The 15,418-nt window shown below is 35.7% G+C and overlaps 1 protein-coding gene across 3 annotated transcripts in view; it reads left to right on the top strand.

Annotated features, from left to right (window-relative positions):
* Nucleotides 1-15,418, top strand: part of BTBD9 (BTB domain containing 9) — a 142,881-nt gene that overhangs the window by 17,332 nt on the left and 110,131 nt on the right. For all 3 annotated transcript variants that reach the window (XM_064446017.1, XM_064446015.1, XM_064446016.1), the window contains one exon: nt 2,620-2,739. In XM_064446017.1, the coding sequence (XP_064302087.1) occupies nt 2,620-2,739 (120 nt within the window). The remainder of the gene's footprint in view (nt 1-2,619; nt 2,740-15,418) is intronic.

Genomic DNA, 15,418 nt, shown 5'->3' with positions numbered 1-15,418 from the left:
ATTAGACGCATATTAATAAGGAGTTCTCTAGCAATGTTTAGAGAGCTTGTAACTGGTAAAATGCCCCTCCTCCAGCTGCATAAATCAGCAGCTCCTGAAACTCAGGGAAAAACCCTTCTCCTTGGGACAACTTATTAAAAAATTACCTGTTGCTTGGTGTCCTATGCCCTTCCTCTGAAATTTGTAGAACAAACCATTGCTGATGACAGAGTATCAGACAAGGTGAACCTCTACTCTAGAGTGTTTTGTCCTCATAAAATACTGAGGGTACAGTGGTTTAGGATCTAGTTTCTCTGCATCCTGACTTTTTTGTTTTTCTGTGGGAAGTTTGCTATTGGACTTTCTTTTGTTTCTTATCAGGTACAGCACCTGAATTGTCAGGTTTTTTCCCCCCAGTAGCTCAACTGTCTAGGATAAATGGAAAAGGAAGCATTTGGAGTACTTTGTCCAGCTGTGGGCTCCTCAGTATAAGATACTGACATACTGGAGTGTGTTCAGCAGGACACCAAGATGATGAGAGCTTGAGCACATGATGTACGAGGAGAGGCTGAGAGAACTTGCTGTTTTAAGAGGAGAAAGCTTAGAAGGGGGAACTTACTGATGTCTTTGCTGTTTAACGAAAGAATATAAAGAATACAGGGCCAGACTTCTCTTACATGTGTGTGCTGAGAGGCAAAGAGCAGTGTACACAAGCAACAAGATAAGTTCCTATTCAATATTAGGAAAAGAATTTATAATGGAGTAGTTGAACTTTGGAAGAGTTTGCCCACAGAGGTTATGGATATCAGTCCTTGAAGGTGTGCAGAACTTTACCAGCCAAGAACTTAAGGAATGTCTTCTAAGATTGTCCTCGCTTTTTTAAGAGATCCTTTCCAACCTATATACTCTTTTAGTCTAAGAATTTCCAGCCACTTATCTGCATCTTTCTCGTGGGATACATAATGATGTCTTTTGGAGTCATTATTCTAGCAACTGTACGAGCGCACAGTGGCTTCTTGTTGAACATCTTTTTAAACGACTAGTTCATTTTAACTGTCTCTGTGAAGCTGTGGTCTATTGGATATATTTATATAGATAATGTAAATACAAACTAACAGGTGTGTTTTGCACCTCTACTTTACGGGTGTTATTAACAGATGAATCTTAGATGTAAAAGTGCTAAGGAGACTAGCTGTCCAGATTAAGTCTGCAAAATAGATGCTCTCCTTAAGAAAAATGAAAGGCATAATGTCATCTATGATAATGGAACTGTATTTTTAAGATAATTTTTCTTTACTTGGTACCTTCAGAAACAAATAAAAAAATAGCACCTTGCATATTGGTTACACATTTACATTAGTCTAGCGACGGGGATGTGAGAATCCCTAAATTCTCACCACATGGAGGACAGACAGTCAGTAACTTTTGGTTCCAAACTGTTCAAACTCTAAAATGCTGGAGCTTATTTCAGTCAAATATGCATAAGTCTGGTAATAATATTGTTGCTAAAGCACAGTGTATTTCTATGGGTTGTGAATATTACACTTGCGGTTGGTGTGGATGTGAAAGATGATTATACAATTGACATCTTAAAGACTCTGCATTACCTAAGTGCATAAATTGGTATTAATAGTGTTATCTAACATTTTAAGAATTTTTAAACAATACCACTTTAGACATCTACCCTTCTCAGTCCTTGGCGAAAAATTGGAAATATTAACAAAGGCATTAATGTTTAAGAAAAGATGTCTCTGTAGAACTCTGGAAAAGCAACTCTTCTTTTAGAAATCAGTGTGAAAGGAGGATAATTGCTAAAATGGTGCTGTTGAAATGGCTGGGAATGTTGCAGACTAGTATGTTAAGAGAGAGAAAATATTCTGAAACATGTATTTCATGTTGTGCTGATCCCCAAGTGGAGTTTCTAAGTATCACGTTTGTAGGTATAATATGGAAATAGCTGTGGCTTTTCAGTCTTAGTTTGGGTTTGCTTTCTTCTAACAGCAAACTATAAGCTAAATGTACTTGATAAGTAAGAAAAAGACAAGGATTATGTTGGTGATTTTTTTTATTTTTGATGAGGTAATTTTGGGGTGTGTAAGTAATGACAGGCTCAACAATGTATCATAAACAACTGAGAGGGTCAGAAGTGAAGATCAACATCAGTGGGAAAATGAGCATAAAGTAAATTTGCTTTGTTCAAGTCAAGGGTTTGAATTTGCATTTTTGATTTGCTAACTTTTTAATTTTTTTTGTTGATATAGTGATAGAAATAATAATTGTATCACTGGTGTTTCAGATTTATTCCACATGGAAGAAATACAAGTGATTATTTCTAATACTGAGTTGAAAGTCTCCATTGCATTATTTGAGGGACAATGGTCTCACCTAATTACTGCAGATTGTGAGTGTTAGGATGTTTTAAGTCATTCTGAAAACGTGTCTTAACATAACTGCATGTGAATTTATTTTCAAAGCTAGTTTGAAAATAGGTATCTCTTTTAGATATCTTAGATACATGTCTGTGGGGAGGGACAAATCGCCTTCTTTTCAGCACAACTGAAAATCCAGAAAAAAGTGTAAAATTTAATACCTAAGGTGTGGCTGCTTGTATTCTAACCAGTGGTTTTTGGCAATCCATAGGTCTTATTCCTACTACATTGAGGTGTCCATGGATGAGTTAGACTGGATTCGGGTTATCGATCACTCTAAATACCTTTGTCGGTCCTGGCAGAACCTGTATTTTCCTGCCCGTGTCTGCAGGTTAGTTCATCAATGTAATGTTGCGTGGCTATCATTAAATAACGTAGAGATCAGAATACTTTGCTGGATTTTGCTACTGCATTATGTATTTCTGATAATATATGATATATACAACCTTCATCAACTATCTTAAAAAATTTGTCTATCTTGGTGGATGCTTTTTTAATATAAATATAGGTGATAAATTGCAGGCATTGTTTTGAAAACTGGTGATTTCATCTCTAGCTGTGTATCTCTTCTTTCTGTCTCTCTTTTTTCTTTTTTTTTTGCGTCATACTCCCTTTTCCTCTTGCAGCTGATGTGGGTTTTTCACTCAGTAGTAAATAACATTCCTTGACTGCCAAAATATTTAAAATGTGTTTACATATTTGCTGTAAAACTTGGAAATGTATTTTTATGTATTTTCTGCTCTTGCATTGAAAGAGTGTTTTAAACAGTTGTGAAAGAACGAAGGGGGGAGTTAGGACTAAGGAGGTTTGAGCAATGCTCAAGTGTGTAAACCGAAGCAGCTAGGTGGGTTTAATCATGATTAAGCTGACGATGTCTTTTTACTGAAGGTGCTGGGAATTCTGGAAAAAGTGTATCACCACACCGAATCTCTCTTATCCAAAAAGTGACTTGAGCTCATTGATAGAGAGGCCACAGTCTGTAGATTCTAGAGATGTTATCATGAGGTTTTGGGTCATAGGTCCCAAAGAGGAAATGACCTGTATTGTAATAATTATTCTGTAGACACAAACTTTTTAATCAGCACAGCAACTCTTGGAATCCCCAGGGAGAGGAGGTGCATTTTCCCCCAAAAAATGACCTCTGTGTTCTTTACTGCTCTGCAGCTTGGGATTGCTGGCAAACAGTTGCAGTCTATGGGGAAAGGGTCTGGAGGGTCACTTGTGTGTCTCTCGTCAGATAAGTCTTTCTCAGCCTTCCTGTCCATTTAGTAAGTTCATACTGAATGTAACTGACTTGCAATTAATTTTTCCTGTTACAAACGAATGCATTCTCACCTTTTCCCTTTTACTGTTTCTCCTTTTACTGTTTTCTCTTTAGGAAATGGTTGGCAGTGTCCCCTAATTTGTGTGTGTATCTGATAAATTTTTGCCTAAAGGTGTCTCTGATAAATCATATAGCAATGATGAAATGCCTCGTGGAGTTTATAGGCATTTTACTTTTCCTGGGGATATTTTTGTGTGTGTGTGTGACCTTAAGTTGGTACAAATTGGACAAATTGTTAGTAAGCACAGCTTTTTTTGCTTCCATCATGTTAGCAAGAAGATTTGAAGAGATCTAGGGTGTTACAGCGGGACCGTCCCTCATCTTCTTTCAAAAGGGCAGCTGTTCTTTGGCTTCATCCAAAGACTTGTCCAGAAGTGATTTTTTATATCAACATTGTTTATCTGTTTGTCATTCTCCAACCCCCTACCCCAGCTGTCTTCATCTCTGCGTGTCCGTGTCCTGTGTTTTGAAAGCATCATTGTTCTGTTTTGGTGAAGGCTTTTTGTAGCCTTGCTTGAATGTGCATGATGGGACAGTAGAGGGTAGAACGTTATTCCAGAGTTTTAGGTGGTACCTTACTCATTTTTTGGAACAAAAGGACCTCTTACATATTCTAGCTCTTTGATCTCTTAATCCTCTGGAAGTGACTTGCCCTCTATTGGAAGAGCAGGTTATCAGGAGGGAGTTCACTTCATGTGGTGTTTTTGTATGCGTAGCTATATATTACCTACTTAAATGCATGTACAACCACACCTGGAAACCTCCCCCTTGCAGTTTTATTTTAGCAGATATTTGAAGTATACAGTTGCTCAGGTAACTATAGCAAAGGTTTCCTTATCTCATAGTCCTCATGCCTCTCATTTTTCCTGTTCTGCACCATGATCCTTAGTAAACCTGTTATTTTCTATAAATCTCTGTTCCTCATTATCATACCCACAAAGAGGTGGGGAATTCCCTGGAGGTGCAGCTACACTGAGGAGCAAGTGAAAGAGCTAGAGAGAAAGTCATGTAGCAGCATAAATTTATGAATTCTTATTATTAAGGAGCAGTAACCTTAAGGCAATATGAGTTCTCAGTTGTGAGTCAACATGATAAGGCTGTTCTGTAATCTCTCTTTACGTCAGTGAATGGAAGCCTATGTTATAAGTGCTAGTTAAAAGTAAAAGTACTGTGACTGTAATTTAGTGTACTTTTTATGTATTTTCCCCTGTAAATAAGAAGAAAAGGCTGTTTTGAATGTGATTAGAAACCTAAAATTGCTGATGATTTTTTGAGGAGTTCCACTTTAAGAACTTTGTATTTATTTATTCGTATTGATATAAATAGGTCCAACTCGAAGGTTGGCTCTACTTTAATCAGGGGTTTGGACCAGCTGACCTCCAGAAGAGAGGCTTTGAGTGGGGGAGGCTACATACACATAGATATTAGTATTTGAGACTTTTATTTATCTAATCTTTAATTAATATTCTGTATAGAATGGAGTAAGCAAGCAGGACTAGGGGTTTTTTCTGTCTCTGATTTCAGGCTTTTGTGGTTATGTATTTAAAAACAGTTTTGTTTACTTAAATTAATTAAACTAGTTCTCTATAGCATACTAACATACACAAAACAGAAATCCTAAAATACACAGCAGTTTTTGTCATCTAAAAAAAGAGATGATCTCCAATGTTGTGAGCACAAATTTAAAATATGAGCTACTATGAGATTTTCAGAGTGATTCTTTTAATATTTGATACTGTTTTTACAGATAAGTTATGTGTGCTTATCAAAGGGCGGATATGTTTAAAGTGTGTTATATGCTTTGTTTAGAAAGAAATTGTTATCTGATTATCAATAGATAATGAAAAAACCCCATTAATTTCATGTGAATATGTAAATGCCTGCCCCATTTTTAAAGGAAGACTGTAATGCAACTCAGCAAATCACTCACGTTCATTAGCACTAGTTTAATCAGTACGTTCTTTATGTCCAAAGCTAGTTATGTTTTCATATTACTCAACACTGCTTCTGCTCTGTACTCTTGAGTCAGCATGACAAGTCCCTCTGCCAAAATTTTCCTGTCCATGGACAAAAGTACTGAGGAGTGCATTGCAAGTATCATGCTTTGCTCTGTCTTCTTGCCGTTAGTTTTAACATTTATCGCCCTTTTGTTTTAGTAATGCAGATAATAATCTCTTTGCAAGCAACCACTTAGGGAACCATGGAGCAATTTTTTTAAAGGTTTGTATGTATTGTCAGTGGAAGAAGCTGCTCTAAGTATCTTCACAGTGCAGTTTCTTACCAGTATAGATTCGAGATAAGTGTGTTTTGGTTTGGTGTTGGGGTTTTTTTGTTGGTTTGGTTTTGGTTGTTTGTTGTTTTTTTTTTAAGTTGATTTTAGCTCAAAGGGCTTTTGTGGCATCACTGTATAGGATGACTTCTTGAGTAGTAATGGAGAATTGGAGACTGGGGTTATTGGCTGTGGCTTTTATTTACACACCATTTTTCAAAGCAAGGGAGTAGAACATACCAGATTCTGTACAGGTTGTTGAAGAACATCCTGGTTGTGTCTGATACACCAGAGCAATTGGCCAAACATAGATTATAAAGAGAATATGAGCCCTGTAATATTAGGGAAGGTTAGTTGCCTTTTTGAGTTACCTTTCACATAAATATTAGTTATGCAAGGTGAGTGCTGTCAAGGGCTGAATTAATGTGTTCACCTGAGTTTTAAGAAGCTATTCAAACATTTCCATGGGCATAAAAATTGATGGAGTGTAGCTTCTATTTGCATGTGTGCAGGTTGGCTTTTATTGTTTGTTTTTTGAAAACTTTTCATTTGTGTCTTAAGTGAATCTTTATCTTTTCAGAACTACAATCAATGCCTCTTACATAGGAGCTGAATGAAAAAAATGCAACCTTCTGGCAGTTATTTGTTAAATATTATAAATATGTTAAATAATTAATCTATACCACAATGTACCACAAAATAAGTAATTTAAACCACAAAGGTCAGTCTCCTTAAGAAGTAGCTTATTGTATTATGTGTGTCATAGTCTCTATTGTGACTTTGAATTTATTTTTATATATATATACAGAGCATTGTGGAATGTTCACAATACTGTTAGAGTTAGGGGCATTATTGTGCTTCCCATGGAAGATAATTTGTACTTGGCAAAGCAAGTACCAAGCCATCCAAACTGATTAGGCAGAATCAAGTAAGTAACGTGATAAGGTTATTTACATTCTTATCTTCTTCCTGTTACTTACTTGTCCTTACTTATAAATAAGAATATTTACTTGTGATCTCCAGTCTATATTTTAATAGGTTCAGGATAGCTTTTGCCAGCCGTAACCTTTGTCTAGGTTAATAGACGGAAAATGGAAGGGCAGTGACCGAAGACTTTGAAACGCTATAATGAGAAGGAGACGAGAAGATTGTTTATGCTTTCTCACATACGGAAGGTGATTTATTTGTGATGTATAGGACGTACTCCTTGATTTAGATACACAAGCTAATTTGTACCAGAAAGATTATTTCTTAGGCATCGAAGTTTAGTAAAACAGATGAGAGGATGTTGCTATATTTTGAGGTATATGCTAGGTATAGTACCTGGATTTTTTATTGACATAATTATATTTTAGAAAGACACTTAATTTTTGCTTTAAAGACTTCTAGAAGACATTATTCCACTACCTTTAAGAATTGAACAGCAATATATAAGAGAACAGAATTACAGCGTAACTTTTTCTTTTTTATTATGGTACTGGGTTTTTTTTTTTATAATTTCTTTTGGTCCTAGTTTCATTGTTTGCCCTTAAATACCAATGTTCATGTAGAGCTGAAGACTTTAGAGGGAAGACAGGAAACAGAAGAGAGTCATGTAAGCAGGTTCCTGTCAGAATTGGGAACAGGCGTCAGGGTCATAGTTATTCCAGCTTCCTCTTTTAAGAGTTAAGCAGTGTAGAAGAGAATGCTTGTGTCCTTTTTATCCTTGTGTGGTTTGTTAGTGATTTTTTTTTAAGTGACTGTTTTTGTTTCATATTTCCAAGTATTTTTAATATGTACCTTTTAATTATGCCAACTGTTTACCCTGTCATTTACCTGAAAAAATGAATACTGTCTCTCTGATTATGTTAAAAAGAACTCTTTCTTATATAGCACTGATTCAGTCCATAGTCCTGACAAGGTTGAATTGTGTTGTGTTTCAAGAAATCAGTGATTAAAAATTATAAAAGAGCTGCTTGTAGCATATTTTTCATAACCCATGTGGACATCAGTTTGAATATGGATAGGTAACACCCTTTTTTTTAAAAAAAAAAAAAAAAAAAAGAGGCAGTTTTTCAAATTGAGATAGCAGTCAGAGTTGTGATTCTAAGCCATAGCAATTTTTTGGGGATAAAAAGGTGCAAATACATTAAGTCAATATTAATGCCTCTGAAGATCTTTTAAAAGGCACTGCTGTTTTTTGTTTTATCCTTCTCACTTTTCATCCTTTCACTTTTGTTTTGTGGCTTCATATTTTTGCTTCATTATAGACCGCAGATTTTGAAGAAGTTCATTAAAGCAATTACAAGCAAATGTAAAATTTTGAGAGGTCTCAAAATAAGTCAAATGTAGCCACAAGGTGTCACTGTAATAAAAGTTTAAAAGACTTAATTTCTTTCTGTTTAAACTCCTGTAGAGAAGCTGTTATTCCTTGTGTATGTCGTGCTTGTGTACTGAACTTCCCAGATTTATGGAATCATTCTGGTTTGCTATTTTTGCTATAGAGAGAGCAAATGCAGAGATGGTACATTAAATCAGAAGGGAACGCAATTCATTTTCCATGTTCCATTTGACATTGAATGATGCTGTTTTAATTGAGGAAGTATTTGCCTAACCAGACCAATTCATGCTTTGAAAAGTAATGCTTTTTTTGTCAGTAGTACCAGAATTTGAAAAAGATAATGAAAGGGGGAAAAGGTCAATTTTTATCTGCATTTGCTACTATTTTATTGTCTTGTCTCTTCTTGAGATACTATAATGTGACTAATCAAAGGGAAATATTAATTGGTTATTACTGCATAAATTTCTGGTTCTAAAGCATGTTTCTATTGAAAAAACTGATAGATGTCTGTAGAATAATGCTGTAAATGTGGGAAATTACTGACACATATTATTTTTCCTCTTTTTAATTTGTTTTCAGTTGAAAAATGTTGAGGTTTTCTAATACTAGTAGGTTGAATTAATAGTGGTATAATATGGCTAAATGCTCTGTGTTTCCCTTTAAGTACTTGGCTGCTGTAGAAAGCATGGTGTGGAGTTATTTTTACTTCAGAAGGTGTATTGGTGTATTAAATGTATTTGTCAGTGCAGAGAGAATTTCTTGCCTTTGCTTTGATTAAGCATTGATGATATTGGGTGGTTTTTTTTATTCAGTGCTTCAATAGTTTTTGCTCCTAATGATTACACCATTTATAATCCTCTGCCTGAGTGATGACGAATTAAATTTTAGACCCTGTCTCCTGGGCATTGAAAAAGCAAAACAGAAAAAGAGTAAAGGCTTCGGTACTAATGCAGTTCTAAACTAAGAAATGTTGGTAGTCGTGCACAATTATTTTACAGGTGGTAACATGCAAAGAGATGGGATTTTCAAGTATAATCTAGACAAAATTTTTTTCCTTAATTTTCTTTTTGGTCAGGCAGCCTCAGATACCTGTGCTTTATACTGGTGATGGTGCAGGTATTTTATTTTTCTTTCCATTTGGGAGTCACTCATTTAAATTAGTTACTGATTAGGCAGCTATGTCTCACTTTCAGCTTTACCAGTAGGGGTCTGACATCCTTATCTGTCGTAGATACCCATTTTACAGTTTTCCTGTGCTTGGTGGAAACTTAGTGATAATAATTTGCCAAAAGGTGTTCCAAATATGGATCAATTTATGATGACATTGAAACAAGTGAGGAATTAACTCCTGAGGAAAAAGCAGTTGAAGCACTGTCCCAGGTACTTGAAATAAATCGAGAAAAAAGCAGTGGCTGCAGATCTAATTTAGCACTAGCGTTTTGTAAGCAAGTAATTCTGCTTTCTCCCCCAGTGGAGAACTGTGGTGTTCAGAAGCAGCACATAGATATCCAAAAGAGACTTTTAAATATTGTTTTAACTTAAAATGCAACTCCACTACATCGCTGACCTAATTGAAATACAGAGACTAAATCACAGAATCACAGAATGGCAGGGGTTGGAAGGGACCTCTGGAGATCATCTGTCCAACCCCCCTGCTTGAGCAGGGACACCTAGAGCAGGGGCACAGGAACGTGCCCAGGTGGGTTTTGAATGTCTGCAGGGAAAGAGGCTCCACAACCTCCCTGGAGGTTGTCCCTGTTCCACTGCTCTGTCACCCTCAAAATGGTGCTGGCAGGAGCTCTGGTAAGGCCTTTGGTCAGTCTGAAAAGCCTTTGAAAATTTTTTCATCACTAAGTCATTAATATCCTTGTAAAAGAGCTTCTTGTAAATGGAATGATTAAACTTGGGCAACTGGATCCATCTTTACCTTAGTTACCGCACTTGAGAAATAAAATGGTTGCATAGGCAACATGTTGATTAGCTATTTTATTTGTACTGTGCTTTGGGAAGCATTGACTGTTGTGTAAATATTTTATTTCTAACTGTGCAGATATGCTAATGTTTCAGAGTTTAGGGAAAAAAAAAACACCTTGCTGCACAATACAAATAAGCTTCTGTTAATTTCTGGATAACTGAAATCTTAAAATGTTTTCCTAATTCTAATACTGTATGTAATACAGTGATAATGTAATGTCCAGAGATAAGTAAAAATTATCTTGGTTTGTGTTACCAGAAACATATTAAAAGAAAGCAGTTTTGACCTCTAGACCTTTGAGGGTTTTCACTGATGTTGTTCTCACAAATCAGTTTTCAATGCAGGCATGCAGGGTTTGTTGGTTGGTTGGTTGGTTGGGGTTTTTTTGGGGGGGTGGGGTGGGTAGAAGAGCTAATCACTCTTTCTGGTAGAAGGTGATTATATCGAGGGATCTTTATTGGCATGTTTCCAATACCTTGCTTTTTAACTTTGTGAAATACAAGAAAATTATTTCCTGAAGTCTCCATTTTAGTGGCTAGGTGCTGCTTGATTATCTTTCTATCTTTCAGTGTTTAAACATCTTTTTTTGCAGTATGTGTTCAATCTGGCATTTTTTTCTTTTCCTAAGATAAGGTGATAGTCTCAGATTTTTCAAACAATGTAGATGATCTACACAGGATCAAGAAAGCTATTGCCTTGTCTGGGACAGAGTGTTCATTGATCTAAAAGATCCCTTTCTTCATTTTAGGTTATGTATACTTTAGATCTTAAGCTTGCACTTGTAATTTCAGCTCCAAATGGGTCCTAGTGATGTAGAAGCTCATTTCTCTACAGGCGTAATCAATAACGTTTTTCAACAAGAACTTTATCAAGGCAGCTTTTTTCTTCTCAAATTTCTTCCCTCTCTCTGCCATAGCAATTTTAGTTATCCTGACCTAAACAGCCCGACTCAGCATTGAGAAAAAACAAAAAAACTAGTGTGCATTTAAGCTGTCCATGACAACCTGCCAGACAGCTCATACTCTGAAAATGAGTATTTGTCTGAAAAAGTGTGTGTAGAGGGGTCAGTATGGCTTGTATAGAAATACCTGAGAAATGTGAGAGAGAGCCTGCCAATCCAGTTTGTTGGATATGAATTATAATGAAAGTATAGTATATTCTTATCTTTTGGTTTATAGTTTAGAAGAAATAATTCACTTTTTAAGAGATCTACATTACATATTTGTCAGGTTGGATGTAATTTTTTTGTAGTATGGTTAGAATTTCTGTGTATTCTGAATTTTGATGTATTCATTGTGAGTTTCTTAAACTGTAAAGTGTTTCCAGGTCCATTTTCAGGCTGTTTCACCTCATAACACAGATCTGGCATAGGTGAAAACTATCAGTAGTTACTCAGCTTGACAGTGATACATAGAGATATGCCTAAACACAAAATTACCAAATTGTTCATAATAATTCTACAGCAAGTGGTATTTTGAAGTTGATGTTGCATAAGACAAATCTGTGTTTAAAAGGCATCTTCAACAGTTTTTCTCTAAATCCACTTGTGTGATTTCTGTTACACTCCAAGAGCCAGAATTAACTGTGAAAACTTGCCATATACCTATTTACAAAGACAAGCTTTTACAAAAGGAAATATTGTTTTGCCAGATTTGTAAGACTTCTGGTTTATTTTAGTTTGTTGATCAGTGGTGGCCATCTGTTGAAGCTGTTTGATGCCATTCTATGAAGCATTTATCTTTTTCCCCGTTTCTCAGTGGATAGTGGGCATGGTTTGTTGATGTGTATCTGAAACACTGTACCACACTTAAAATTACATATTATGAATATTCAAATTATATACATAAAACCAAATAATACGCTTACATGGATTCACTTTTCAGTTTCTAAGTTTATAAAGCCATCTGTCAACCAAGACTAGGCCAATCTTAGTTGTAGAATAATTTGCATGACGTTAAAAATTTTATAGCAAAGCAAATTTGCCTGTAGTTAAACTTGATTCTTTGTTCACAAACCTCAAGTTATCATCTGTGTAGCACTTTTTAAAGGTATAAATCAGTGTATGCATGAGAAAGCCATAAAGTAACCTGCTTTATTCAGTGTCCTTTTTCTCCTCAAAGGAAGCTTGTAGAACTGGTGGTGAACTTAAGCTTTCTGAGCTTAGACTGTACTTGCTCTTTCTCATCTCAGTTTCAATTGGGAGGATTAGGCTGATGGTTCCATTTGATGCAGCTTTTAAACACTTTTCTGTTTCACGAAAGGAATATTCCCTCCCTAGTATGGAAGAAGATAAGACACAAACAGTTGAAAATGAAAAATCAATCTGAAAAGACCAATAAATAAAAAAGAACAAATTAGGTGCTATAGAGAATCAAATGTATAGGAAATAAGATGTGAAAGCATACATAAGCATCTTCAACTGACAGAAATGAGTGAGTGAAGGAAAGAAAGCAATGGAGGAGTGAGATCAGATGGAGAAAATGCAGCATGTTTGGGAAAAAAAATCCATGCAAGTGAAAAATGTGTTTTTTACAGTAGGGATAATTATAGGAAAATAATGTGTGATTTACCATTTTCAGGCCGCTAACTGGAAGCAGTTATTTTATTTATTTGTAATGTCTTCTAAAAGAGAGAAAGCGTGATCTTTGTAAAACGCCAGATTCTGCATTTGGGCTTTGATTTTTACCATGAAGCAATTTTTACAGCTTTATACATTCATGCTTGTTTTTCATTTGTGAGATTGGGACAAATATTTCCATGCTTCACTGGAGATGTAATATAGGTCTTGGAAATGTAGGTGCTGTAAGTAACTTCATTAGTGATCAGTAAAGTAGTGTCTTCATTACTTTTCTTCATACCATTTCCTTTGTTGTTTGTAATGGGGAATAACAGCAGTGATGGAAGGTGTATTAAATATTGATTTCTAAATCTGTATTCTGTTCAGTTCAATTATCCTGTCTCTTTTAATGGCAAATTGCGAAGTTGGCTAATCAGGCTGCATTCTCATTAACAATTAAGTGCCCTGTTGAGTCAGACCAACTGGCACCTCACCCTGTGTTCTGTCTCTGACCCAGAGAGCTGGAGGTGCTGGTTAGCGAGAGCCTGTGAGCCCAGCCGTCCTCTGTGTTCCGTTCTCCTTATACTCTTTCCAATCCCTTTAGTATATGTTCATAGATTTGTTGTCCATTCACTTGTCTTCGGTCCTTCTCTGACTGGGCTGTTACCACCTGCTTTCACAGCTTCTGGTGGCAGCAAATTCCAAAAGCTCAGTAGCCCCTGCAGAATGAAAGTAGTTTTATCTGTTTAGACAATTCTTTTACTGGTTTCAGTGTTTTCTAATTCCAGTATTGTGGGATTTGGTGAATAACAACACTGCATTCACCTTTTCCACTCCGGCTATGATTTTCTGAATGTCAAACATAGCCCCATCAACCATCTCCTTTTTGGTTGCAATCTGCTCTGTTGCTTTTATGATGTTAGGCAATCTTTGTGCCTTCTGTGACTCTGCTGTGCTCTCCCTGAAGTGTGGAGACCAGAACTACACACAAGCACTTGAGGTACGGGTACACCAAGCTATTACAATGACAGAACGACACTCACTTTTGTTCTCAGCACCACGCACAATGATGTGCAGTATTTCAGTGATTTTTCCCACCATCCCCTGGCATTTGACTACCCAAAAAAGCTTACTTTTACCTGCAGACTAGGAGACTGCACTAAGGAGAACTTTCCTGGGCTGCCTAGAACCAAGATGATAGCTTTCATGGCTCTTTCCTTGATACTGCCGGTGTTTTGCAAATGAAAAAATCTTTGGCTTTCACAATTCTTTGACCATGTGACTTGCATGAGTTGTTTTTATTCAACTCGTGTTAGAACTTGAAAAAGTAGGATTTGACAGTATTGCTTTGCGTTGAAGTTGATACAGTGTTTACAAAGATTAATTCTGTGATATACTCTAGAAGCTAAAACTGAATGTGGTGGTTTTGTTTGTTTTTCTTTTTCCAAAAATAGCTCTAAACTTATCTGTGAAGTTTCTTAAGTTATGTGATACCTATTTTGGGGGGGGAGGATGGACATGCAGGATTTTTATTTGTTTTTTTGTTTTTAATTATTATTATTTTGAGTGAATGACTAGAATTATGGTCTTTTAAAATGAGTGAAACATTCTGAAGTTTAATTATTTTCTATTGAGTCCTCCTACATAGAGTTGAGGGGGGGAAATTTGGTTGTTTTGCAGATTTATTTTTAAGTGGTTGCAATTAAATTGCATTCGAAAAATCCTGAAAAGCCCTTATGAATTTGAAGAAATTGAGTTTTTCTGACACACTTGATTTGTCAAATGTGCAGGATTTGTGTGTGCAGAATTTATATTTACTTCCCATGTGATTTGACGTTACATGTTCGTTTTCACATTAACTTACCAGGTGCCCTCGTTCTTTTTATGCCATCAAAATTTGGGTAATGGAGTTTAAAAATAACTTTATTTAAAAGAGCAATTAATTAAAAAGAGAGTTGTGCATTATTGTTTCTGTAACAAGCTTTTTAGAGTTGAAAAATTAAGAGTTTATATGTTTGGACATTTGAAAAAATTAGGAGTAAATTATGAGTAAATAGTATTAAGGCATACAATCAATCTTAATTGTGCCTTTGGGTGTTTCCACACAGCAGTTTTGTTCTTCAGTGCATATTAATAAGTTCGTTATCTGATAAAATTCACTTCTAAGACCTACTGAGATTGGCTTTTTGAAATTACTATTATTGTTTTTTTTATTACAGTATCAGTAGCAGGACAATTTTCTGTGTACAGTTAGTATTTATGAAGACTTCCATTGACATAAGACAGTATTTTTTCAGTTTAGCTAGTGATGTTAATGTTTTGTTTGGAGGTGAGAGTTATTTTTGGTTTTTCGTTTGGTTTTGGTTTTGCTTTTTTTTGTGAGAGTATTCTTGATTCTGATTTAATGGGTAGGAAATCTAAGGATGGGTGGAACACTGTGTAGATGAGTATGCATAGACACTCTTCCCATTGAGGTTGTAGTTCATCCCCCTTTTTAAGGGAAGGATTTAATATATATTTAGATGAAAACTTATTTTAAAACTTCAGTAGATCAAAATAGGGTGA

The sequence above is a fragment of the Phalacrocorax carbo genome, chromosome 3, assembly GCF_963921805.1.
Source record: "Phalacrocorax carbo chromosome 3, bPhaCar2.1, whole genome shotgun sequence".
NCBI lineage: Eukaryota > Metazoa > Chordata > Aves > Suliformes > Phalacrocoracidae > Phalacrocorax > Phalacrocorax carbo.
This window is presented reverse-complemented; position numbering and strand designations above follow the sequence as displayed.